The sequence below is a fragment of the Camelus ferus genome, chromosome 22 (assembly GCF_009834535.1).
Source record: "Camelus ferus isolate YT-003-E chromosome 22, BCGSAC_Cfer_1.0, whole genome shotgun sequence".
Lineage (NCBI taxonomy): Eukaryota > Metazoa > Chordata > Mammalia > Artiodactyla > Camelidae > Camelus > Camelus ferus.
In genome coordinates, this window is record NC_045717.1 from 17409432 (window position 1) to 17437261 (window position 27830).

The 27830-nt window shown below is 48.3% G+C and overlaps 1 protein-coding gene across 8 annotated transcripts in view; it reads left to right on the plus strand.

The window, feature by feature from the left end:
* Positions 1-343: 343 nt before the first annotated feature.
* Positions 344-27830, plus strand: part of EPS15L1 (epidermal growth factor receptor pathway substrate 15 like 1) — an 82914-nt gene continuing 55427 nt past the window's right edge. For 6 of the 8 annotated variants that reach the window (XM_032465363.1, XM_032465365.1, XM_032465367.1 and 3 more), the window contains exons 1-8: positions 345-458; positions 17411-17452; positions 17659-17748; positions 18228-18275; positions 19928-20023; positions 20716-20778; positions 22700-22825; positions 26254-26313. In XM_032465363.1, coding sequence (XP_032321254.1) covers positions 366-458; positions 17411-17452; positions 17659-17748; positions 18228-18275; positions 19928-20023; positions 20716-20778; positions 22700-22825; positions 26254-26313 — 618 coding nt within the window. In that variant the 5' untranslated portion in view covers positions 345-365. Of the gene's footprint in view, positions 459-17410; positions 17453-17658; positions 17749-18227; positions 18276-19927; positions 20024-20715; positions 20779-22699; positions 22826-26253; positions 26314-27830 lie in introns of all 8 variants that reach the window. The other 2 variants (XM_032465364.1, XM_032465366.1) reach the window with 2 other exon arrangements.

Sequence of the window (27830 nt, forward strand, 5' to 3'; positions counted from 1 at the left end):
GTGGACGACGGCTTCTCGATAGTGTTTTGCCAGGCGCACGGGAAAGGGAACGGCATCCCTACAGAGGACCCAGCATTAGCAAGGACCTGGAGGGGCCAGAGACCTTGGCAGACGAGCCGGGGAATCGGGGAGGACTGGGTGACGGAGGGCAGGAAGCATTTGTCAGGGGTCTCGGGGCCCACGGACCTCCTGGGCCCCGCCCCCTCGGACCTCCAGGGCCCCGCCCCCTCAGGCCGGGGCTTGGCGCGCGCGGCCCCGCCCTCGACCCCCGCCCCTCCAGGCTTCGCTGAGCTTGCGCGTCCCTACTTCGGCCCCGCCTTCCCCCGGGCCCGGCTGCGCGCGCACCGCCCCTTTCGCCAGTGCGCATGCGCGGCCCCGCCTCGTCTCCCCCCCCCCCGGCGCTCGGAGCCCGAGTCCGCGGGAAGATGGCGGCCCCTCTCATCCCCCTCTCCCAGCAGGTATGGGCCAGGAGGGTGGGGATGCGGCGCCGCGGTTCGGGGCGCGAGGTGGACGCCGCGGGAAGGCCGAAGCGCCGGGAGGTCTAGCTGGTCGGCGGCAGCTCTCGCGGAGGGCCCCTGGCGGAGGGCAGGCCAGTGGGCGGGCGGTCCTGAAGGTGACAGGCCAGTCCGGCCCGCGGCCTCCCGCACCCGAGCGACCCTCTGCGGGCGGCGACCCCTAGGGCCGCAGCTCGTATCTGGTATGCCCGGGGCTCGGCCTTCTCCGCAGATGATGCACGGTAGCGTTGGGCTGCCTCCCGGAGAGGTGGGCGAGAGGAGCGAGCATTTCTGCGGGTGCGGCTGTCCGGCGGGTCTTTGTCTCCTGCGGGGTCCCAGCGCTGGGGTGGACAGTGTCCCCACCTCGGTGGAGGGCAGAGCCCCGCCGGAGCCAGGACCCTCCAGCAGTGAGATCCTGGACTCATCTGTTCTTCCCTTGGGAGCTGCTTCCGCTACCCCTGCACTGTGAAAGGGCGGGGAGGGGGTGGTCGCAAGTCTCTGGGTACCTTGCCGTGCCCTCAGATAAGCCTGATGCTCTTACTAAGGGACTATCAGTAGCGCGACACAGATGTGCAAGAAAGGGCAGTGCGCAGGCAGCGCTGCTTTCTGGGAGGGACGTTCATTCATTTATCCATCCGTCAAATGTGCGTCGGGCCAGGTGCTGGGAGCGCAGCAGTCACCCAGACCAACAAGGTCGCTGCTCTCCTGGAGGTGACACTCTCGTGAGAACTAGAAACTACCTATGTCCTGCTAAGTAGTGGCCACCTTTCTCTGCTGAATATTTGTTTTGTACCAAGCACCTTTGCCAGAATTATCTATCTGTAGAGCGAGGATACAGGTTCACATCATCTTGTGTTCAGATCTTGGCTCCAGGGCTTACTCCTCTAAGTGTCCTTGGACGAAGCCCTTAGCCTCTCCATGCCTCAGCTACTTCGTTTGGAAAATGGGAATATTAAAAAAAATTGGTATAATATGAACATGTAAAGCACTTAGACTAGTGCCTGGCTGATGAGAAGCACTCAGTGATCATATAATTCTCTGGCAGATTTGGATGTTTGGAAATAGCGATTACAGCAGTAAGGATGCCAAACCCTAGGAGAGCTGTTAGGCGGGTTGACATGACTGGTCAGCTGATCCAAGGAGAGAGGTGTGCAGACTTGCTAAATAGTGTCAGAACTAACCAATTTGTAACACTGTCACTAAATTAAAAGTGTTAAAGACCTGTGGTTATTAATTAACAAGTTCTTGTAACAGAGATGAAAGTGCCCTACAGGTGGTGGGTATTATTAATAGCCAGTTGCTACATTTTAGGGTATGGGAGTCTGAAACTCACTTAAACTCATTTAATGAGGAAGTGCTCCTGGTTTTTAAAACTTCCTGTGAGGTGGGGGAGTGTGTAGCTCAGTGGTAGAGTGCATGTTTAGCATGCACAAAGTCCTGGGTTCAATTCCCAGTCCCTCCATTAAACAAAAGACTTTCTGTCAAGTTTTGACACTTGCCCTTAATTTGGACTTTGATGACAATAGCTAACGTGAATTGAGTGCTTTAGAGTTTATTAACTGCTTTCTAACACATTGGCGTTTATCCACACAACAGAGAGGATTCTTATTTTACTGATGAAGGATTAGCTTTAGAGGAAGGCAATGATTTTCTGCTGTGAGGTAGGGTATGAAAAACCTGAATCAGGTCATGTGATTCACCTGCTTAGAACTAAAATCCCAATCCCTCCCCAGGAATCCCTGCTGGTCGGGTGCCTGCCAGCCTCTCCCTCCTCTTGCTCTCCCTCCTCTTGCTCTCCCTGGCACCCGCACCACAGCTGTACTTGTGGCTTTTCTGTTCACACATAGTCTAAGCTCTGTCTGTCCTCATAATGTCCCATGGGCTGTTCCTTCTTCCTGAAACACTCGTCCCTATTTCATCCCTTGGTGCTGCTACTGCCTGGCTCCTTTCAGGTTGCAGTTGAAATATCATTCTTCCCAGAGGCCTTTGCTAGTGACCTGTCATGTGCAGTCCCCTTCCCCCCCAGCAGTATCTGCCCCCAGCACCTCTCAGCACCCATCATGGTCCACAGGTCACTGTGTGTCTCTTTGCTGTCTGTGTCCCCACTAGACCAGGCACAGGCCTCTTGCTCAGCACTCCTGACTCTTTGCTTATTTCCCAGGGGGTGTCAGTTAAATCCATGAAGCAGAGACCAGTGAGTTGCACCACCCAGCACCCTTCACAGGTGGCTTTTCTCCTCTATTTGTGGCCTGGGGTCTGGGCCTTGGGGTGGGAGCAGAACTGAACGAGAATTTGTAGGAGCTCAACAGCCTGGATCCTCTGGTCTCTGACAAGTTCTGGTTTCTGGCTGGTATGCTTTTTCATGTTCCTTTCTCTCTATGTTGGTTGAACGATGGTGTGGCCAGGTTGTCTTCCTTGGGTAATTATGTCGATATTTACACATGTTAAGTGAAGCGCTGTACCAGGTTTTCCTGTTGCCCCAGGTATGAGGCACAGGTCTCCAGTCTAGCTGAGGGTCTCACATGAGTTCACAGATAATTACAGGGGAAGCATGGATATAATTGCAAGATAATTTCTGGCTGGGGGCAGTAGCGAGCCCCCTGGAGCGGGAGCCCGTGATCTAGTTGGATTGAGGTGTAGGGCATGCTTGCCACGTGGATGGCCAGTTGAAGGTGAGTAAAGCGAGTAGCCAGTGGGCTTGTGGAGGGCCGGGTGGGGTGTTTTTCCTCTGCCTCCAGCACTGTCTACACTTTCCCCATCAGCATCTTTCCTGGTCTTCTCCCTCCTCTCTGCCCTGTCTGTCATGTCCTTTCACTGTATGGTTTCCTCTGACCCTGGATATGAATCTTGTCAATTTAAAGAGTAGGCAGTACTCCCTCTAGAAGCGTTTTTTCCCTTCTGTCCATGTCTCATTGCCTCCCTGAACAGCCCCCTTTCACCTCTCCAAAAAACCGTCTTTAATTGCAGCCCACTCTGGAAATGAACCTGTGTCCCTTACCTGCTTTGTACCATGTGCTCTCATAGGTTTCTGGTGACCTTGCCACCCTTAACCCCAGCAGCCTGTCCTTGAAGCTGGTCCTCCTCGAGCCTTACAACGCTTGTTAGTCACTGCAGCCTGCCCTTAGCCTTCACCGTCTCTCTTCTCCCAGATTTCGTCCTCCCTTGCTTGCAGTCTTTCTTTCTTTGTGTTCCTGTCTCTGGTGCAGAGCATTCTGATCCCCTCACTGCTCCCACCTCCCCATGGCTGGAACTTCATCCTGTGACCTCCTGCTGCATGCATCTACCTGCCCCAGAGGCTGCTCTCTCTGAAGCCTCTTTGGTGACGTCTTCCCTCAGCCCCACCTAGATGGAAGTTCTCCCTCCTGTGCCTCCCTCCTGGCTCCCAGACCCAGGGAGCACATGGTAACCAGAGGAGAGTGATAAGGAGAGACTGTCTGGTGCCCAAGGGGTTCCATCTTCCTTCCTCCTCCCTTAGTCATGTGTTTCTTTATAATGGGTGCCACTGTTCTAGAAGGGTTTTATTTCCTTTTTGCAAATGGGAAACTGAGATCCACAGAGATTAAGTAACTTGCTGAAGTCCCATAGCTGGGGAGTGCAGAGCTGGGGTTGAACCACATCCACCTGCCCGCAGTGCCCTGCTCTTTCCACTTTTCTAGGCTGCCCACCGAGCACCCTGCTGCCCACAGCAGCGCCGGGCGAATGTGTCTGGAATGAAGGTTCAGCGCTTGGGACTCTTGTTTGTTCTTTTGTCCCTTATTTTTCCCTCCAAAATAATTTCTAGTTTCTCTTAACTAGAATGCTAATGCTAATATGGTATAAACTGGTGGGTAGGGACCCAGGTTTTCGAGTAAATTTGGCCCACCTGTAAGAGCCAACATTCCCTGGCTGTCTCTGTCTTACTGACCTGCATCAGCCTGGTTTTTGTCGACTGCATGGCTCACAGTCAAGCAAGAACACTGTAAGTTTTGCCTCTTTTGCCCCAGTTTTGAGCTTTAAAACAACTTTCCCATGCCTGGTTCTTAATCCCAATCAGCTAATCAGGGAAGTGAGTGACTGTCTTTGGTCAGATGTATGGGTTAGAGTGTCTACTCTCTGACGCTTCAGGCTGTGCCTACAGACATAACCACCACTGCCCAGATGAGAGGCACCTCATCAGCCCCGCTCCAGGGGGTGCTCTGGGGTTCCCTCCATCTTAATCTGACGTGAGCAGCTAGCATTCACTTGGCAAGCTGCTCAGCATTCTTCCTTGAGTTGGCTCTCTGAGCCCCATTATCATTTGAAGCCCCTTCAGGGTGCCTGTATTTTAATGTTAGGGTCCCCAGATATTCTTTCAGTGCCCTCAGTTATGCTGTCCTTTCTGCACCTCAGTTCCCCCGTCTTTAAACTGGGAATAATACTCTGTACTTGTTTCATCCGTCTCCCAGCAGTGGAGTGTCAGGATCCCTAGGGTGACAGATGTAAGCTCAAAGTGCCTTCATTTGTTTATTTTTAATATTTTTTATTGAGGAATAGTCGATTTACAGTGTTGTGTTAGTCTCTGGTGTACAGCATGGTGATTCAGTTATACACAGACATATAAATGTATTCTTTTTTATATTCTTTTTCATTATAGGTTACTACAAGATATTGAATGCAGTTCCCTGTGCTGTACAGTAGGACCTTGTTGTTTATTTATTTTATGTATGGTAGTTAGTATCTCAAAGTGCCTTCATTTGTATATCTCACTATTCCAGCATTTACTGGGCACTTTCTCTTGGCTGGCACTTTCTGGGCAATGGGATGTACCAGTGTGGCTGAAGACAGCCCTGCCCTAGGGAGCTGAGGGTCTAAGGAGGGGCACAGACATACAGAAATGAGCAAACACACACAGTGTAACAGTGCCATCTGTGCTGTGAGGACTGTTAAACAGAGGAGGGGGACAGTCAGACATGGAGATCTGGGGTGGCCTTACTACTCAGACTCCAAGGACTGAGCAGAAAAGGCATTTTAAATGGCTCACTTTATCCTCCCAGTCACCCTGGTCAGTCTTATCTTTGCTTTATAAAAGGGTAAACTGAGGCTCGGAGACCTTATGTCACTTAACAGAGGTTGCACCCAGCAGGCTCTCGCTGCTGCGGCTCTTGTGACCCAGGCCCCAGGCTCTGCATTGCACTGTAGTTTCCTGTTGTGGAATTTTTTTTTTCTTTTTAAAGCTGCCAGGCACGACAGTAGTGTGAGGTCTCATTTGTTTTTAAGCAGTGATCATGCTGCTTCATCATTAGGAACTATGGAGTCGGGTGGAGAGAAGATCGCTTGTTGACATTTTTATTTTAATCTCATCTCATCGGCAGGTAGACGAGGAGATGGAAAGACCACCTCATTGTCTTTCCGAGGGATCAGCAGGTTTCCCTGCTGGAGTGGGTGCTCAGTGCTTTGAGACGCTGATGGAGGGGTGCCTGGCCCACAGGGAGAGAGACTCTGCTCAGGCTGGGGAGGCTCAGGCCATGATGGGCCGTGGGGGTCATGAGAGGGGAGGGAGGAATGGCCTTTCAGACAGAGACAGAGCAGGGTGCGCGGACGCTGAGAAGCTGGAATTCCAGCTCAAAGGGCCACATGTGAGCCCGGAGCTGGGACTTTGGGGTACATGTCCCTCTTTTAATGAGAGTGGCTTGAGTTAGAAGGGAAGAAGGTGGCTTGGTAAAATGGGACACAGGAGTCTGTGCCTGGCCTACCAATTGGCCTGAGACAAAAAGGGGCTGACAGGGCGTTTGCTTGCCCAGAGAGTGGCTGACTACAGACTAGGGGAGGAAGGGAGATCTGCCCGCTCTGTGGCTGAAAGGCTGCTCCCGTGTTGAGTGCTTTCCCTGCCCCAGCAGTCCCAGTTCTTAACACCACAGGCTGTTGGAGGGAGGAGAGGTTGCAGATGACCACAAACAGCCATCTCCTTAGATTTCCGCCCAGCTCTGCCTGCTGGGTGGGATAGTTGAAGTCTTGATAGCAGGGTCAATTTACTGACTGTGTTCACGACTAGCTGATAGAGAGTCACTTCTCTTTTTGTTCACAGCGGCTGAAAGCAGGGAAAGGTGGTGCCGGGAAGCCTGGCCGGCACTGTCTAGGGACTGGATCAGGCCTCTCCCCGTCCATCCACAGCACCCCTGTGTCCTCCACCTCCCAGCTCTGTGGCTCTACCCTGCAGCCCCTAGGCCCTTCTTTCAGTTGTTTGCACAGGTGACATTCTCTCTTGCCTCAGGGCCTTTGCACATGCTATTTCTGGCCTCTCTGGAGTGTCCTTTCCCCCTTCATCTCTGGTTAATCCCTCCTCCTCTTCATATCTCAGCTGGCACATCACTTCCCTGGCAGACTGGCCCAGCTTTTCTGTTACTGCCTTTGGGGATACCCTGTACTTTTCCACATACCAGTTTGTAATTTTCTGTTGGTGGAAGTATTTGATTGATGGTTTTTCTCCCCTCACCTCCTCAACTATGTCCACAAAGGCAGAGGCTATGCCTGTTTTAATTTGTCTTTGTACCCTCAGTGCTAGTGATCATCTGTTGAAGTGAAGACTGACTGCTAGGGCAGGTCCACTTTATGGGAGGCAGTGAGGAGCCATGACAGGTACTTGAGGAGTGAAGTGACACATTTAGATTGACTGCTCACACAGGGAATGCCCAGAGCTGTGGACTAGCTCAGGGACATTTCCTGGGATATGGACCTGAAGTGATACAGAGCAATGTGGCCTGAGGTTGTTTCTGAAAGAGCAGAAGGGGCCTGTGATACAGGATGTGTGGACTGGCTATTTGGACAGGGGCCCTCGCGTGGGGGCAGGAAGCAGGAGAGAGAAGCAGGTGTGGTGTGTGCTGCCAGCAGGACAGGACAAGCCTTCCTGGGAGCCAGGTGGGTGGTGCCAGGTGGTGGCTGTGTCAGTGAGACCAGACACATCACCTTTGCAGCAGGCCCTCCTGGCCGGGCGAGACCCCACATAGAGATGCAGTTGAGAAGTGGCCCATCCCCTGGGGACACCACCGGGTTCTGTTTACTGAGCACCTACTGCATGCTGGCTTGGGCCTAAGATAAATAAAACTGAGTGGCTGTCCTTCAGATGGCTCACCTGCAGCTGGGCTCCCAGGCACACAGATAACCAGGACACTGAGTTGTAGACAGCCTTGTGGAGGTCAGGCGGCAGCCTGCAGACGTGGAATGAGTTGCCTCCGCTGGGCTGGAAATAAGGAGAGGAGGAAGAGGGGACCTGCATTTCCCTTTTTCTTTTCCCTCCTCTGTTCCAGTAGGACTGGAGGAAGCAGAGGTGTGCGGCCTTTTAGGCTGGCCACACATGGCACTGCTCCCCCTCCGTCTTTATGGCTTGCTCCTCCCACCCACTCCACCCAGTCAGAGGCCTCTTCCAACGCTGGTCACTGGGAGTCTTCCAGCGTGGTGTCGGGGAGAGACTGGGGGCACAGGTCTTGCACGGAAGCAGGAAACTGCGGAGGGAGAGAGGTAAAGTGACTAGTTTCAGGCCTCCCAGGGAGGTGGCGTGCCAGGAACAGCCCACAGCTCTAAAGCGCCCATGGATGCCACACTGTGAGCTCCTGGGAGGGTGGGAGTGGCTCTGTCCCTGCTGTGTCCCCAGCCTCTGAAGCAGGCAGGTGAGAGTCATCGCTGAGTGATAGCTGCATTTCCTGAGCAGCCAGGAGCGCAGTCTCTCTAGCTGCCCCTGATGGTAGCCGATTGGTGGGAACATTTTGTATTCTGTTTCTTGGGTGAAGAAACAGGCACCAACTCTGCTGGTAATGAAAGTTGGGGCACTGCCTGCCGCCCCCCGCCCCAGACCAGCATCCTGATGGCCAGGCTCCCACCCATCCCCAGGGCTCCTGGTGCCTCTTCTGCTGTCAGAGGGTGTGGGAACGGGTTCTCTGATTTACTAGTGACAGGAACAAGCATCCCTGATGATCCATAGAAAACTGGCTTTTCTTAACCCACATAGGATGGGCTTTTCACTTTTACATTTCCAGTGGAAAAGGAAAACTATCTTCTTTCAGACTTTTTATTTAAAGATGAAAGATTAAACAGGCAAAAAACTTGGTGATGAAGCCATCACATGGAGACTGTTTATCCAGGACTCAGTTTGGGGCTGGATTAGCCCTCTAACTTCCCCACACCCTGGAAACGGCACTGTTCGTGGTTGGAGGTCCCAGGACCTGGCAGACCTGAATGTGTGTGATCGAAGATGCTTCTTCCTTAGGTGCTCTCCTTGATAAAGATTATAACAGCTTCTGTGCCCAGTGCACATCTCTTGTCCATTTTGAACACTCTGTCCATGGAGAAGCGGGTTCCCCAGAGGGTGAGCGGACAGCTGCAATTGGCCATGGGTCAGGCAAGCCTGCGGAGCACTGTGGTGCTCGCACACCAGGCTGTAGAATCAGCATTTTCTTTCAGGCAAAGGTTGTAGGGTTGGCATTCAACTTTTTGACTTTTTTGTTGTATTTTAGCCACTAGAAAATATTCTTTAATTCATAACTGTAGAAGTGGGTTTTTATAGGTACTTAACCCACTGTGTGTGAAATTGTATGTTTTTTAAAAAAGCAGCCACTGAGACTAGGAGAACTGGTAAAAGACTGTCCTGTCCTGGTGTTGGGAGCAGCTCAGCCAGCTAGTTGAGAGATATAACGGGTACGATGTGTGCTGTAGCGTGTCCAAAATTTGGGGAAATATTTCATTGTTTGGTAAAATGATCATTTGGCATGGCCGGCTGTAAGGATGATGATTTGATGCCTGCAGTACACGTCCTAACTAATAGCTTTGCCTGACTTCTCTCCCCACTCCCCGTGATTCTTTGTAGATAAATCCTTTTTCTCTGTCTCAGTGAGAATAATAACAGCAGCCTTAAGCATAGACATAATAAGGAATTCCCTTTGTAGAGGGCGATTCACTCCATATTCTCATTTGATACTTACAGGAATTCTCAGGGCAGGCACTACATTATTTCCATTTTACAGATTGGGAAACTGAGGCCCCAAGAGTCTTGGCTTTGGTCGTCCACCAAGTGGTGGAGCTGTGTCTGCCCCAGCACTGACCCCTCTTCACCCATCTCACCCCCTTCCCTCCCCAGGCTCCACCTAAATCGTTTCCATTCCTTGATCAAACTTTTACCGAAGGTTTGGGCCCAGCATTACACAAGGTAGAGTAAGTGTGAAACCTCCACCTCCCGGGAAGTGAAAGGTAGGGGCCAGTCATTACAGTAGCCTTAACATAATTAGACTTTAAGAAGTGCCCCTTTTGTGAATTTGGGACTGTGGGAGAGAGGGACTCATTTCAGTTGGGAATTTGGGAGGCTTCTTAACAGCAGGGGGGTTGGTGCTGGGGCTGGAAGGCCATTGGCTTTCAGCAGGCAGAGCCCCACCCCCCGCCCCCCGGACATAGGGAATAATCTGTGCCCAGACAGGGGTGAAATGTGCACAGTATGTTCAGTAGAGCATCCACCAGACCTGGGAGGGAGGCAGGGCTTGACAGCTGTTTGTGTGTCTGTGAGCAGGTGAGTGCGTGTGTAAGAGTGAGTTTAGGGGGAGGTTAACCTGCAGGGCCAGGAGGTGGCTGTGCGGCACATTAATTTTTTTTTTTTTTTGCCAATTTTGAGATAATTGTAGATTCACATGCAATCGTTAAAAAAATAATAATAATGCAGAGAGATCCTGTGTATTCTTCATCCAGTTTCCTCCAAAATGGTAACATTGTGCAAATCTATAGGACACCTCCTAACTAAAACATTGTTACAGTTACCCTGATGCAGAGTAACTGTTGTTGCCACACCCAATTCCCTCACACCCCATTCCTTCCTTAACTCCTGGCAACTACTGATCTGTTCATTTCTATAATTTCTGCATTTTAATAATTTATAATGGAATCATGCAGTTTGTGACCTTTGGCAATTGGCCTTTTTTACTCAGTGTAATCCTCTGGAGATGCTCCCAGGTTGTTGCCTGTGTCCACAGTTGACTCCTTTTCATTGCCAAGTAGCATTCCGTGGTGCAGAAGGACCATGGTTCATTGAAGCAGTTACCCACTGAAGGAGTCTGGGGTGTGTTAAGTTTGGGCCATTATGAATAAAGCTGTACTAAACATTTGAGTTCAGGATGTTCTGTGAACCTCAGCCTTCATTTCTCTGAATCAATGCTCAGGACAGTTGCTGAGTCCTGTGATAGCTGCATGTTTAGTCTTTTTTTTTTTTTAAAGAAACTGCCAAGCTGTTTTCTAGAGTACTTGTGCCTTTTTGCATTCCCACCAGCAGTGTACCAGTGATCCAGTTTCTCTGTATGCTCACCAGTGTCACTGTTTTGGTGATTCTGATAGGTGTGTGGTGGTGTCTGACTGTAGTTTTAATTTGCATTTCCCAGCTAACCATACGTTGGCCAGCTTTTCATGGGCTTATTTGCTATCTGTGTATCGTCTTTGGTGAAATGTCCCTTCATGTCTTTTGCCCATGTTCTCATTGGACTGTTTGTTTTTTTGCTGTTTGAATTTTGAGAGTTCTTTATGTGTTCCAGAGACTAGTCCTTTGTTGGAGATGTGATTTGCAAATACAGTTGACCCTTGAAAAATACAGGTTTGAATTATGTGGGTCCACTTATGTGTGGATTTTTTTCAATAAATGTGTACTACAGCAGTGCGCCATCTGAGGGTGGCTGATTCCACGTGTGGAACCGGAGAAGTGGAACGTGGGTGGCCAACCAGGAGTTATACTTGGAACTTCAACTGTGCAGAGGGTGGGCACCCCTACCCCATGTTGTTCAAGAGTCAGCTGTATTTCCTCCCAGTCTGTAGCTTGTCCTCTTGTCAGGGTCTCTCAGAGATCAAACATTTTTAATTTTGATAAAGTCCAATTTATTGATTTTTTTCCTTATTATGAATCAGGCTTTCAGTGGCAAGTCTGAATTCTTTGCCCAGCTCCCAACCCTGAATATTTTCTCCTATGTTTTGTCCTAAAAGTTGTAGCTTTACATTGAAGTCTGTGATCCATTTGGAGTTAATTTTATTATAAGTGTGAGACTTATGTCCAGGCTCATTCTCTTCCTCTGAATGGCCAGTTGCTCCAGCACCATTTGTCAGACAGACCCCTTTCCTCCTGAACGGCTTTTGCACCTTTGTCAGAAGGCCCTTGGACACATCTGTGTGGATCTGTTTCTGCTCGCTATTCTGTTCTGTGGTCCTGTGTGTCTGTCCTTCTGTCACTGCCACACCGTCTTGATTACTGAGCTTTATAGCAAGCCTTGGAATCAGATAGACTGATTCCTCCCACTTGATTCTTTTTCAAAATTATTTTAGTTATTTTAGTTCCTTTGTCTCTCTGTATAAATTTTAGAATAATCTTATCTGTGTTAACAAAGAACCTTGCTGGAATTTAGTAGGAGACACGTGAAACCTGCATATCGGGATGTACACATTTACCATATGTTGTTGCACTGGCCTCCAGGAAGGCCGGTCGGTTTATCTTCTCACTGGCAGGGCCTGAGTTTTGTTTCCACCCTTGCCAACCCAGCCTGGCACCTCTGACTGCACATCTGATAGCAAGCACTGGCATTTCATTCTATTCTGCAGTACATCGGTTCAGCATTTTCCCCTAACTTTGCTACATCTTTTCTTTCAGAATCACCTCTTTCTTTTCCTTTGCTCATTTTAAAATTGGGATGTCTTTTTCCTTGGGATTTATGAAAGCCCCTCTCATGTCTCTGTTCTGTCAGCAGTGTTTACCTTAGCTCTGGCTTAGCAACCTCTGATCCGGCAATCAGAGGGAATGGTCAGTTTCAGGGAGGTTCAGGACACCCCAGTGTTTGCTGATACTCTTTGAGTGCTACTGAGTTAAGTCCCGGTTTCCTCACCTGCAGAATGTGGTCAGGTCTGCCAGAAGGACCATGCACACAGCTGAAATAATGGTTGTGCAAGCAGCAAGGGAAAGTAAGTGGAAAGCGGAATGCAGGGACTATCAAGTGAGCTCTTCTCTAGCCCTGTTTTTGCATCAGCAGCTGGTTTTCCAAGCAGGAACTCAGACGGAGATGTCTTCTGGTGTCATGTGCCTAACTTCCTGCAAAACTTGGCCACAGCTTTGAAAAAACGCAGCCAGTATGGGGTCTCAGTTTTCCTGGGGAAATGGCAGGATGTGCTGGTTTTCAAGTCAGTTTATATGAAGTCAAATCTTGCACTTTGGCCTTGACTGTTGAATAAAATGCACCATGACATAATCACGTGTTTGCATTTTCTCAGGCAAGCGCGCACGGGAGGGTGTGCTATGGCCCTGTGCTCAGCTCTGTCATATCTGGGCTTTTTTTGCAGGGTGCAAAGTAGGTTAGGGCCACACTCTGGCTTCTCACTCATTGGCTGTGTGACTCTGGGCAAGGTAACCTTGGTCTCCTCACCCATAAATTGGAGCAAAGAGTAGTACCTGCCATAACTGTTGGGACGATTAAATAAGTACAGGATAGAAAAGAGTGAGTGCTCAGTAAATGTGATCCACTATTTATCAGAACGAGGAATTATAGATACCTTTCTAAAAGCTTCTTTTAAGTATATTTTTATTGAAGTATAGTCAGTTTGCAGTGTTGTGTCAATTTCTGGTGTGCAGCACAGCGCTTCAGTCGTATAGGAACATATGTATTTTCATTTTCATATTCTTTTTCACCGTAAGTTATTACAAGGTGTTGAATATGGTTCCCTGTGCTATACAGTATAAACTTATTGTCTATTTCTAAAAGTTTTAAAACAAAAGTGACTTTGTTTTACAACTGTCATTTTGAAACAAGCAAGGCCAGTGATCCTTGCTTTGTTTTGCATAAGAGCTCCTGCCCATGGATGGAAACTGGAGTCAGTGCTGGGTGAACTCAATCCTGGGAAGATTAGGAGGGGCTGGAACACTGAACCTCAAAGGGTTTCCTCTCCAATGTGATACTCCTATGTTCCTCATCTCAGCCTGTGCTCGTGTGAACTGTGGAATTTTAAAGACCTCTCAACAGAAGAATGTGAACTTGTTCCCTGACATGCTCCCCTACCTGTCGCCCCATGTGTAGATTGCCTCTGGGCTGGAGGGTAGAGTGAAGAGGCCACGGGAACTTTTCAGGTTATGTCTTAGTATTTTAAGACATGAGACCAACTGAAAGTTCAGATCAAAAGTTATACTGAACCTAATCACTAATCCAGAGTCAAAACGGCCTCTTAGCACAGTGGGCTGGTGGAGGAGAAAGCCCTCCTGGGCCGGCTCCATCTGGTCTCCATTCTTGAAGTCATCTCCCAGCTGTCTGCAGCCTCTTATACTGAAAGCCTTGTCCCCTGGCCTCTTCCCTTTGCACCTTTGCCCTGGGCTTGCTTTGGGGTTGGGCATAGGCAGGGGTCTCTGGTGCCCACTCTCAGCACTCAGAGGGCTCTGGCCCAGCAGAGCGGCCGCCTGCACATGTGAGCTGTTTGTGCCCGAGGTCTCTGCCTGTCGTTGGGGGACTCGAGGCATTGGCAGCATTTGTCCTCAGCTCTGTTGCAGTGGCGTATCGGGCACCTTGCAGGTGTGACTCCACCGTCCCTGGGAGGAAGTAGTGTGGTAAGAGGAAGTGCCAATTAGATCTGGTGGTGTTTTCCCATTTTGCCCTTTCTGCTTTTGTAGTATCTGAAGTATGTGTAATTAAATCAGAACTTCTGCTGTCACTGTCCCAGATTACCCAAACTGATTCCTGTACTTGGAGAGGAATGGGTGACGCATGCTCTGTGGTTTTCCATTAGTTGTAGATCATCAGGGATTGACACCTGGCCATGGAATGTCTCTGGGATGAACCCCTAGCAACAATGGTCCAAGCCCTTAGTACTGATGGGACCAGGGCTTCAGAGCCTTTTCTGGACTATTTGGGATCTTCTTTCTCCTGATTGTGGATCCAGTTCCGAAGCATTTGGGAAATTTAAGACAGTTGTTAACCGTCTGTGCTCCAAATACAGTTAACTCTTTTTTTCATTGGAATCATGGTAGGTTGGAAACCTCTCTCTTGCCTACTATGAAATCTTTAAAAAATCTCACTGGAAATGCATTTCAGACCTGTGCCTCTCTGACTGCTGGCAGGAAGGGGACCTTTGTCAAGGTGGGGGTCCCTGGGGTCTGTGCATTCTGTTCCCATGAGCCAGGGGCACATGATGTGCTATCTGGACCCAGCACTGTCACCTTAACTGACAGATGGCCAACAGCCTGCCTTGCTCTGCTTCCTCTGTCAGCCTTACTCTTCTGGGGAGATGTGTTTTGAAAGCATGCAGAGCTTTTTTGCTTGTTTGTTTGATTAATTATTTTATATTGAGATTGTAATTGACATATAACATTACATAAGTTTCAGGTGTACAACATAATGATTTGATATTTATACATATTGTGAAATGATCACAGTACTTAATTAACATCCTTCACCACACACAGTTATAAATTTTTTCTCTTGTGATAAGAACTTTTAAGATCTACTCTTAGCAACTTTCAAATATACAGTACGGTATTACTAACTATATGAACCATACCATACATTGTATCTTGTGACTCACTTATTTTATAACTGGCAGTTTGCACCTTTTGGCTACCTTTACCCATTTTGCCCACCCAATAGTCCCACCTCTGGCAACCACCAATCTGTTCTCTGTATCGGTGAGTTTGGTTTTTTTAGATTCCACATACAAGTGAGATCATACAGTATATGCCTTTTCCTGTGTGACTTACTTCACTTAACGTAATGCCCTCGGGGTTCATCTGTGTCGTCACAAATGGCAAGGTTTCCTTCTTTTTAATGACTGAATAATATTCCTCTGTCTGTGTTCATGTGTGTGTGTACGTGCGTACACCACGTTTTCTTTATTCAGTCATCTGTCAGTGGACACTTAAGGTTGCTTTCTTATCTTGGCTATTGTAAATAATGCTGTGGTGGACATAGGGATGTGTGTATCTTTTCAAATTAGTGTTTTTGTTTTCTTTGGAAAAATACCCAGAAGTGGAATTTCTGGATTGTATGGTAGTCCTATTTTTAATTTTTCAAGGAATCTCTGTACTGTCTTCCATAGTGCCGGCACCATTTTACAACCCCACTAACAGTGCACGAGGCTTCCCTTTTCCCCACATCCTCGCCAACACTCATTATCTCTTGTCTTTTTGGTGGTAGCTGTTCTGACAGGTTTGAGGTGATAGCTTGTGGTTTTGATCTGCATCTCCCTGATGTTGGTAATGTTGAACATCTTTTCCTGTACCTGCCAGCTATCGTATGTCTTCTTTGGAAAAATGTCTGTGTAGCTCCTCTGCCTATTTTTTGATTGGATTGTTTGTTTTTTTGCTATTGAGTTGTATGCGTTCACACAGAGTTTTAAACCCTGGAGGTCACACGGGCTGTGATGGTGGACACTGCCATCAAAATCATGAGAAGCTAAAGGTGACAGCCTCCCCAGGATGGTATTGGGCCAGCACCCTGGGCAAGAGGAAGCGCCAGCCAGAGAGCTGTGTACACTTAGCTCTTCATTCTTCTACTTGGTGTCGTCTTTTCTTTCTCAAATTGTTTAGTTTTTTTCTGCCTTTTCAAGATTTCCCTCTCTTTTCCCCCTTTTCTTTTGTTTTGACTTCCTTTCCCCTTTCAGACCTCTGTGCTCTTTTCCTTCTACTTTCATTCTGTCTTGCTGGTATTCTTGTACTTTCGCTTCTTCCTGTGTTTGCAGGTGTTGACGTCCCCCAGAGAAGCTGACTGTAATCTGGGCGTTATTTTTAACCTGAAATGACTTCTTCTAGCACAGCAGTATGCAAGTGTTGGGCTGGTTCAAATCAGTGATTATAAGTGGAAGGAACTCACCTCCCCCTAGTTTTGTTCTTTATGAAAAATTGCACAATAACATTCAAAGACTTTAAAAATAAACACTGTCATCCCACCTCTCATGTGGTACTCATTTTTCCTGGCTTTCTTCTCTTTAGCTGTTTATACACCTGTTCTTCTGTACAACTAATGTATTGGTATTTTCACTTTCCTTAGCTCACTAAACCAAAAGCAGGTTTGTGGTGTCCTGCTTTTTTCCCTTCACGCAGTAAAACATCAACATGTGTAAGTCTTTACAGCCAGCGTCTTAGTTGCTGCTTAATTCCTCCCCCAGCTGGCACACTCCTGAGGTCCCCTCCTTCCCACTGTGGGATGGCTTGCCGAGGTTGGGAAGAGAGGCCATGGACAAGGTGGGAAGTGTGAGGGTTTGGCCACCAGCCTGGCTGAGTTCAGGCGTGGCCTCAGTTTGCCACGTGACCCTAGATAAGGTGGTTACCTCCTGAACGGCAACATCTTAGGGAATCTGATGGCCGGAATGCGCAGTGTCTGCGGTGCTGAGCTGAGGACTTTGAACTTCCTGCTGGTCATAGTGGGAGCAGTCACTGGCCAGCGCTCTCCTGGCGGCGGGGGCTGGTCAGTGCCTTTTTGCAGAGACCTTTAGGTGGCTGGTGGAGTTCAAGATGGGTGGGGACGAGACCTGGGGCTGGGAAACCAGTCTGAAGATGTGTGACTGATGAGTCAAGATGACGTGCAGAAACTCCTGTTCTGGTTCCAGAGCCAGAGAACAATCTCAAAGGATAAGGATGTCTTTTCCCTCTGAGCTCCCTGGCACACTGAAATCCCATTGGGCAGCGAGAGGAAACCGACTCCGGGCTGCTGCTCCTTCCTGGACAACCGTGTTGTTTGCGTTGGAATTGGGGCTTATTTAAGAGCATTAGCATTTCCTTTCTCTACATTGCATAAGTGTGATACCTCTCTCTGAAAATAAACTGCAGTCTGTGTATAGAGGATGTTTAAAGTGCACAAAGTTTGATTTTCACTATTGTGTATTTTGGTGATGACAAAACTGGGGGGGGGTTGCACTTTTTTTTTTTTAAGAGGGGTTTTGTGTCTACTTTTGACCAATATCTGTGGTTTTGTTTCTAGATTCCCACTGGAAATCCATTATATGAATCTTATTACAAGCAGGTAAGTTTCACTGGTGTCTTTTTTTTATTTTGAAATTAACTTAGAGAGTGAGTGACTGGGAAAGCACAGCCCTGAATTGCAGCCTAGTGAGGCCTTTCATCTCTTGCTGTTTCCACATTATCTGCCAACAGCCAATGTCACGGGTATTGCTTTACCTGCTGCTCTGTTGCTGACGTCTTGACTCAAGTGTTGCTCCCCCATTCCAGGTAGACCCGGCATACACAGGGCGAGTTGGAGCGAGTGAAGCTGCACTTTTCCTGAAGAAGTCTGGGCTCTCAGACATTATCCTTGGGAAGGTATGTGATGAATGATAGTGATTTCTCTGCTAAGGCCACCCTCAGCCCCCCCTCCAACCCAAGCAGGTAAAGGCTGGCCTGTGCAGATGGCTTTTCATGGGGTCTGTACTCCTTGGAAGTGGGCTGGCTGCTGCAAGCTTCTAGGGGCTTTAACTGGTGGATCCAAATGCTCTAATGGCAGCCGCCACTCTCTGCTTGGGTAGCAGACACGAGGCCTGAGCGCTCTTGGGGTCTTGACAGCTTGTGGATTTATGTCAGCCTTGGAGCCCAGTGCACCTGGGTGTTCTCGAACTTTGCCACTGACTGCCATGTGCCCCGGGGAACTGAGGGTGCAGGTTATTCACCTGCTCTGAGTTTGCGACTGTTGTGGCCTACATGTAACACATGGTGGCCTACATGCACCGGTGGTGGCTCCTATTTTGTGAATAAATGGGCAATGATTGGCAGTCACACTCATGAGCATTTTTGTGTTTCCACAGATATGGGACTTGGCCGACCCAGAAGGTAAAGGGTTCTTGGACAAACAGGTATATACACGTATGTACAGAGCAAATGGAGGGGCTGGGCCAGAGCCCCCAGGCCGGTCACCTCTGCACTTCCTTCCTTGTTTCTCCACTGATAAGTATTCCTAGACATAAGTGTGGCCATCAAACTGTTAAAATGGGAAAGTTTCCTTTCGAAATAAAGGTCTTTTGAACTCTCGGAGCCATCTTTCATGGTTAGCATATCTTTTAATATTTTGTGTGCTTATAGGTGATTAAAATGTTTTCACAACGTTTTATTTTAAAATAACGTCAGACTCTCATGGAAGTTGCAAAAAATAGTTCAGAGCGTTCCCGTGTCTCATCTCCCACCTCTCACCAGAGCAGAGTGCTCAGAGCAAGTGCAGCACTAAACCAGCAGCCTGCCTGAGAGCTGACCAGTTTTAGATGCACTATTTTGTGGTTTTTGTTTTTAGCGTATATAGTTCTGTGTAATTTTATCACTTGCATAGATTCAAGGAACCGTCACCACAGTCAGGATCAGAACCTCCTCAGCCCCCCAAAGAGTCTCCCTCATGCTGCTTGTTGGTAGTCACACCTTGACCTCTGGCAGCCACAGGCTCTTTCTCTGTTGTGATTTTGTCATTTTGAGAATGTCCTATAAATGGGAGGTTATGGTACTTACAAGTGACTTTTAAATGGTCATGTTCTAATGTAGTTTGGTCTTTCCCCAAACTGTATTCCAGGGATATAGTTCCTGGTGTCCGAGGGCCTGTGGCCCACCCCCACGGGGAGCACCACCAGCTCTTCCTCCCTTGTTCGGGGTTCACAGTGCACATCTCTGTGTTTAGGCCTCTGAGGGTCCTTGTGGAAGAGAGCCCTGCTCACTTTGCTTAATGCAGTTCTTCTAACCTTACTTATGTCCTCTTTTCCCTACACTCTACACGGACATTCTGTAGACATTGGCCTGAGAAAGGCTGGTCTAGTGCTCATCTCTTCGAAGAAGTTTTTAAAATCATAGTTGAATTTATAACTTTAAAAAGAGTTCATGTTCTTAAGCCTGTTGATCAACTGAAAAAAAAGAAACAAACCAAAACTAGCTGATGCTGCACGAGTCCACTATGCCTGTGGCGTGGCTGGTTCTGGGTTAGGAGGAGGGTGAGGAGGAGCCAAAATCCCTAGCAGCCTAGTTCAAGTCCTTTGTCCTTGCGTGGGAGGTGAAGTCCACGTCAGGCCATTGCTGGGGCGGGGAGGGGTGAGTGGGGGATACTCTGTTCAGCGAGACCAAGGGGGCTGCAGTGAATCGTGTTCATTCCCAAACAGCTGTGTCTGTTTCAAACCATTTAAAAAAAATCAACACATTTTTGAACCATCCTTTAGACTCATAAAATGTAGTCTGCTACTTACACAATCTAGTGTTTCCTAAATGTTGAGAGCTCATTATTTTTGAAAATACATTTATTTGAAAACTTCCAACATTCAGAAAGCAATGGGCTAAATCTGTTTTAGTATATTCACTTAAACAGTGCTCCCAGGGTGAGACCAGTTCACCTCGACACTGCAAGTGATTTTCACACATAGCTCTTTGTTGAAGTGAGATGAAAAATCCCTCTTTGCCCAAAGCCTTCTGCCGCAGACAGCTCTGCCACTGCCGCTGTGCCAGCAGGGTGGGGTTTACACCTCCCCGTTTTTTGCAGGGTTTCTATGTTGCACTGAGACTAGTGGCCTGTGCACAGAGTGGCCACGAAGTTACCTTGAGCAATCTGAATTTGAACATGCCGCCACCTAAATTTGTAAGTGTCGAAATCCTTCAAGTTCACATTCTAATATCATCTATCTGTTTTACCATGTGTTCTCTCTCCCTCTTTAAATTTTTTTTTTATTATGGTGGAATTCACATAATCTAAAATTAACCGTTAAAAAAATGACAGTGTGTATACAGTATTGTGTAACCATCACCTTCATCTAGCTCTAGAACATTTTCATCACCCCAAAAGGAGACCCTGTGCCCATTAAGTAATCACACCCCATTTCCCCCTCCCCCAGCCCTTGGCAGCCGGTAACTGGCTTGCCGTATCTATGAATTTGCCTGTTTTGGGCATCTTATGGAATCATACATCTGGCTTCTTTCATTCAGCATAATGTTTTCAAGGTCCATATACACTGTTAGCACGTGTCAGTGCATCGTTCCTCTTTGTTGCTGAATGAGATTGCATTGTGCAGTCTACCCCATTTTGTTTATCCATTCATCTGTTGACGGACATAATAATTCATGTACAAGGAATTGTTTGCACACCTGCTTTCAGTTCTTTTGGGTCTATCCCTAGGAGCAGAATTGCTGAGTTATATGGTAACTCTGTGTTTCACTTTGTGAGGTCTTTTCCCTTTCTGAAAGCACTTTGAAACCTGTATCCTTTCAATAAACACATCTTCTGGTAGTGGAATTATATGCCAGCTACAGCGGAATGTTTCTGTCTCTTCTCAGCATGACACCAGCAGCCCACTGATGGTCACGCCGCCTTCCGCAGAGGCCCACTGGGCTGTGAGGGTGAGTGACTGGGGGCACCCCTCGGCTGTCTTTCACATACAGTTGTTTCAGCCGTTTAGGACATCCACAACATTGCATGAGATGACTCTATCATCTACTCTGTTTCAGAGAGAGTATGCCACAGAATTTGGACAAAATACTTCTCCAAATTAAAGCCTTTTGAAAGGCTGTCACCTTTAATTGGGTGTTGCTGCCTAAGGCAATTAGCTAAGTTTCAAACGTTGGATTCTTAAAATTTTACAGTTTTAATCTTGCACTTCTAGGTCACGTTCTGTGGTTTTGTTGTTTGGGTTGGTTAATCAGGACAGAAAAGGAAATTGTGAGAATTTGCAAGCGTGAAGATCTCCAAGGTGTCTTCTTAGCTTCCTCTCTTATTCCAGCCAGTTTATGCATGAGAATTCCTTCCTTTCTGTTACTGTTCTCCTGGCACGTAAAGTGTTCTTTTTAAGACAGGATATTGTGGCTGCAGAGCTGTGTTGCTGCTTCTAGAAAGAAAATAAACAACTAGTGTCTTCTAATAAGTGCAGGCTTAATTCTAAAGAAACTCCTGTGGGATTCAGCCGGTCTCCCAGATGATGAGACCTCCCCCACTCGCTGCAAGGCAGTTGTCACATTTCCTCACTTAAATTTGGCTTAAATACTGACATTAATAGCAGTCTTGCTATAAAATAGACTGCCCTCCCCCTCTTCCCGGAGTTTTGTCCTATTTTATAGGGTTGGTCTGTTCTCTTCTTGGAAGGGTTGGGATGGGGAGGTGTGTGCGGGACAGGGCAGGCGGAGGCCTTAGGTGACCGAGGGGTCAGGAAGTTGCCCTCCTGAGTGGTCGAGCACTTGGCTGGTGGCAGTCACAGCACTGAAGGATTTCTTCCTCCGCAGTCCAGTTACACGGCACCTACCGTGAAAAGAGCTGCTTTGTGGAGAAAAGCAATACCAAAGGGATCTTATTCCTTGAACTGTTTTGGCCCCTTTGCGGCAGAGTCTGTGTTGAGGCCTCCAGAGAAGGGCGGGCAGCTGAGGCGCCTGCAAGGCCTTGAAGAGGGGAGTCAGGGCAGAAGTGGCGCCAGGAGAGGGTAGAGAGCTTCGAGGTCCGTTCAGAGAAGCAGTGACAAACCCAAAGTGCCAAGTGTTCCTTTCCCTTGTGAAAGTTCCCAGGCTTCTTGAAGCCCCGAGTCAGCGAGTCTGACAGTTCCGGGGAGAAGGCCATGCCCCAGGCGGACACAGGGAGTCGGGCTCCTCAGTGCTTGCAGTGACTCGCATGTACGATGTCTGCTTGTGCTCAGATTTCAGCTTTTTCTCTTTTTCCTTTTTAATTGTGGTAACATACACATAACATAAAGTTCATCTTCTTAACCATTTTTTTTAAAGTTGAAATATAGTTGATATACAATATTATGTTAATTTCAGGTATACTCCATAGTGATTTGACATTTGCATGTATTATGAAATGATCACAATAAGTTGGTAACCATCTGTCCCCATACAAAGTTACTACAACATTACTGACCACATTCCTTATGCTGTATGCTACATCCTCATGGCTTATTTATTTTGTACCTTAAAATTTGTACCCTGTAATTCCCTTTACCTGTGTTGCCCAACCCCCCACCCACTCCTCTCTGGCAGCCACCTGTTTGTCCTCTGTATCTATGAGTCAGTTTTCATTTTGTTTTGTCTGTTTTGTTTCTTAGATTCCACGTACAAGTGAGATCACACGGTATTTCTCTGACTTATTTCACTTAGCATGAAACCCTCTGGTCCCATCCACGTTGTCAGAAACGGCAAGATTTCTTTTCAGTTTTTTTGTGACTGAGTAATATTCTGAGTATAAATACCACCTGCTCATTTTCAGTCAGTTTCAGGTCAGAACTCATGTTGGCGTGTCTTACTTTTTCACTCACTCAGGCTGTTTCCTTCCAACTAGGTAGAAGAAAAGGCAAAATTTGATGGAATTTTTGAAAGCCTCTTACCCATCAACGGTTTGCTCTCTGGAGACAAAGTCAAGCCAGTCCTCATGAACTCAAAGCTGCCTCTTGATGTCCTGGGCAGGGTAAGTGGTTCTCGCACAGCTGGCGTTGCCGCTGAGTCCGGTCAGCCCCACGCTCCCCTCCCCACCGCAGACACTCGTGAGGCCTTACTGCATGGCTGTGCACCATCAGGTTTCATAAGAGCCGACGTGGGTGGAGCACTTGCTGCAGTTGGGCTCGCTCAGGACCTCACGGGATGCAGCTCACAGAGGCTCCCTAGCTGGTGGGAAGGTGCTGGTTTGGGCTCCTCATGCACGTGTGGATGTAGCCTCAGAAGTGAGCTCGCTACCTCGGGCTGAGGACAGGCAGAGCTGGGACTCGCCCTCTCCATTGTGCTTCTGGGGAGGAGTGTGGGAGTGTATGTCTGCGTCTCTTTACTTTTCTGTTTTTAATTACTTTTTTTCTGCCTATGAACCTAAGGTAAAGGCACTTTAAATTCTGCTGCAAGTTTAGGTAAAATATTCCCCTTCCCTCTCAGTTTTGTTCCTATTAAATACAATTTTTAAAGATACAGTTTTCTGTAGCAGACTGTTTTCCTTCTAATGAGGTTTGCTTTGCAGTCCTGTGTTTGCTCTGTGCACAAAGCCCAGTTCTGTGTGGCTGTCTCTGTGCTGAGTTTCCTGCTCTGGACCAAGAAAGGATGGATGTTGTCATATGTCTGGATGGAACTGCTGATGGGGCAATTCCAAGGTCTAGAGCCGGAGGCCTGAGCATGGTCCCTGCTGTCCCAGGCCATACCCTTGGATCTAGCTCATGACATTTGGTAGAACCTTGGGGGAAAGTGCAAATTCCTGCCCACTTGGGTTCTCCTAATAATGTTCTTGTTTGAATATTGCTTTTGCAGCTAATGGCCCATTTGATACGACCCAGCTAGGACTTTGTTTTGAAATGAGGCCACTAAGAAAGAGGCTCTCCCAGATCCCTTTGTCTTCCTTTTGGCCATGGGGTGGTGTAGATGGAGCCCTGTGATGGGGACCCACGCTACTCACCAGTGGTCTTCATGGGCATGAGTTTTAATTGCAACAGGGTGCACCTGTATTTGGCAGCCCTTGCAAAATAACTGACAATTGGTTGTAATAATGTTGTAATCCCAAATCAAAACAAGGTAAAGAGTTTGACAGAGGTGGAGTGTGCTTTATTAGAAAGAGAGCTATGTCTAGGAAGGGTGGATTCTGTAAATCTTCTACCCTGGCTCTAGGTCTTGTCCACAGAGGTCACTTCTCATCTGCTCTTCTCTTTCTCTCCCTCCAAACACCAACGCACATCCATGTACCCATCCATGTATGCATGCATCCATGTCCATGCACACATCCATGTCCACACACCCATCCATATCCATGTACCCATCCATCTGTGCGCTCATCTATCCGTGCATGTGGGCATCCATCCATATTCATGCACCCATCTATCCGTGCGTGCATACATCAGTGCACTCTTACATCCATCCGTGTATCTGTGCACACACTCATTCATCTGTGTATCTGTGCACCCTTGCATTCTGCATCCGTTTGGTTGTTCAGAAGTATGTTTCGGAGTCTGCTCTGGGCTGGCCTTGTGCTGAGAACTGGGAAGATGGGGATGGAATTAGATACAGTCCAGGAGGTCAAATAAGTAATAGTTAAGATCCTAATATTAAATTTTTGAGGACTTAGGATGTGCTAGGCCCTATTCTAGCACTTTGCACAGATGAAGTCATTGGGTACCAACTACTTTGTTATGGATGGTATCACTTCTGTTTTCAATATGAGGAAACGGATACCTTCAGAGTAAACAGTAAGTTGCCTAAGGTTGCACAGAGAGGGGAATGAAGTCCTGGTGGTTCCCAGAGCCCTCATGCTTCCCTAGTTCTCCCTCTCCTGCCATTCCCCCCTGATAATCACGGCTCTGCTTGGTGAGGACAGAGGGGGAGGTACCTGATCCTCCTGAGCAGAGGGTTACAGGGCAGACAGGGAAGGCCTCCTAGAGTAGAGGCCCCTGGGTTATAGCCTCCAGAGGGAAGAAACAGGTGGCAGATGTCAGGTTGAGAAGGCCAGGCCATGACAGCACGAGCAGAGCCAGCCTGGCATGCCGGGTAGCGCTGGCATTCTCACTGCTCACTTCCACCCCAGGGGATGTTGAGCATATCTGGAGATATTTTTGGTTGTCCCACCTGGGTTGGGCGCTATTGATATCAGGTAGGTGGAGGCCAGGCTTGCTGCTCAGTATCCTACAGTGCACAGGATGTCTCAGCGCAGAGATGATCTGGCCCTGGAATATCAGTGGTGCTGATGCAGGGAAGGCTGGTGCGGGGAGGCTGTGGAGCCGTATTTTTGGGAAAGTTACTCTTCCTGAGCTTCTGCTTCCTAAACTGAGACCACAGATGAAGCTCTCAGCCCAGTGCCAGACACCTTTAAAAAGGCATCCATAAGCTTGAGGGGACTGTGAACAGTGTGATGTCCCTAGAAGTCAAGATGGAGTCGCAGGAGGCTGGACCAGGGTGCCCACTAAGGGCGCAGTGGGCTCCACGTGCCAGGCGGGGGTGTAGGAGCTAAATGCCTTCAGCAGGGTGTGGCGGAGTCAGAGTGCATTATGGAGGGAGCCCTGTGGTTACCCTGGGAGCAGGACTAGAGTCAGGGAGGCCAGCTGGAAGCTCTGGCCTCTGTGGAGTGTTGGAAAGGCTGAAGCCAAGGACATATCTGCAGGGGGTGAAGAGGAGGACCCCCCTATGAGAAACATGCCTGGGCTGAAGAAGCCAGTGATTGATTAGGGGGTGGGTACCAGCATATGGAACACCATGGATGGACCCTGGGCATCTGCCTGGCTCTGGGCACTGGTGCCACATGCAGCACTGTCCAAGTCAGGCAGGCCTGCCGGTCCTGAAGGGTTGATTTGGGTCAGGAAACTGATGCCTTGATTGTACTTTAGAAAACCCGGCACACAGCCTCTGATCCATGCTTGCCTTGTCTTTCAGGGTGCTAGGTGGGCCTAGCGTACTTTGTGGTACCTTCCTCACCGTCCACTGACCGGAGAGGAGACAACATCCCATAACCCTGCTCAAATCCATGTCCGTGGCTCTGCCCACCATGAATAGGGGTGGGGACTGGATTCGTGTGTGTGTGTGTGTGTGTGTGTGTGTGTGTGTGTGTGTGTCGGAAGTGGCTTGTGTTGAAAGCAACATCTGCTCCAAAACCAAAGAATCTAAAAATCAGGGTGGACGTGATTATAATCATGGTCATTTGTTAGAGAACATGAACATAATATGGTGGAAAGGATCTTGGAATACTTCATTGGATGATGGTTTTTCAGAGAACCTACAGACCGGTTCTTGAATACATTTTGACTGCCTCATCTTAACCCTGGTATGCAGTCAGAACTTGCATTCTGAGGGGCGTGTCTGCTGCCACACAGGCCCCCCCTCCACAGTAACCCTTGGTACTGGCCCGGCTAAGCCTTGCCGCTCTCTCCCTTGCAGGTCTGGGACCTCAGTGACATCGACAAGGACGGGCACCTGGACAGAGACGAGTTTGCTGTGGTAGGCCCCTGCTGTGACTCCTTTCCCACTCTGTACAGCCCACGTGGGGGTTTCTGGACTTTGTTTTCTTCTTTAATTTTTTAAGTGTTTATGTTGATGTAATTTGGGTTTAATTTGACTACAGAGAATCCTTTTGAGTGCCCTTCACTCAGATTTCCCAGTGTTACTGTTTCACTACGTTGCTTTATCCTCCTCCCTGCCTCCCTCTCTTTCTCTCTCTTCCCCCTTCCTCTCTCTCCCTCTGTCCCTCCATGAGTGTCCCTCCACACTTTAATTTTTCCTTTGAACCATTTTGTAGTAAGTTTCAGATATGAACCTTTTCATCCTGAAATACTTCAGCATCTATATCCTAAAACCAGGGAATTCTCTTACATAAGCACTGTCCAGTTCACGGTTAGGAAATGGACATTGTCTAGTGTGTTGCAGTATCTATTATTATGGGTTCTATCATATATGTTACATACTACGCTATCTATTACTATGTTATCTGTTTTCTATTCGAAGGACATACACATTTTGCCAGTTGTTCCCAAAATGTCCTTTGTAGTGAAAGAGACTCCAGCCTTGTGTGTTATGTCTGTAGCCCTGTCTCTTTCATGTCCTGTAACCTGGGTCAGCTCCTGCATCTGTCTTCACGTCTCATGGCCCCGTGGGCATTTTTAAGAGCACAGACCAGTGGTTTATAGAGTGTCCCTTGGTGCAGGGTTGTCTGCTGTCTCCTCATCATGATCCAGGTCATGCACTTTTGTGGGGCGGGTCCCTTCCGACGTGGTGCTTGTTCTCAGGGCATGTGACATCGATAGAACGTGTTATGTCTTGTTATACATCTTACTACCCTGAGGCCAACCTTGATCGAGGTTGGGGTGGAGACTTCGGGGTTCTCTCTGCAGTTACTCTTTTCCTTTGTTCTCAGTCTTTCATGGGAGACACGTAGAGACTGAACACCTTGTTACCCTGACAGCTCTCACCCTCTAGTTCTCTCATCCTCCTAGGAGTCTCACCTGAACCAGCCAGGATTCTGGTGGTTACCAGATGGTGGTTTTCTAATTCTGTCATTCCTTCCACATATTTTAGCTGGTCTTCTACTATAGTGAATCTGTTAATATCAGAGTGGACACAGGGGTGTGTCCTCTATAATCTGTTCAGTGGTTTATAATCCCCTACTGGTATGATTTATTTTGCCCAGTGGAAGCTCCTCCCAGCTGGCTCCTTTGTCATTTGGTCACATCCTATCATTCTTTGAGTACTTGCTTACTTTTGGCATGATAGAATATTCCTGGCTCTTCCTGTATGCCCCATCTCCCAACCCCACCATCACCCATTTCTCTGGGGAGCCCCAGTACCTTGTAGAAGAGAGTGATGTTAGAATCCAGGATCTGGGCACTGGGGTGCTCAGTGCTCCTGGGGTACCGCTGCCTCCAGGCCCTTTCGGCAGACAGAGCCGGGAGGAAGGTGTTCGTGTAAGACATGCCCATCGACCGCCCCAGCAGAGACGTTTGATTTCATGTCCACTTCTG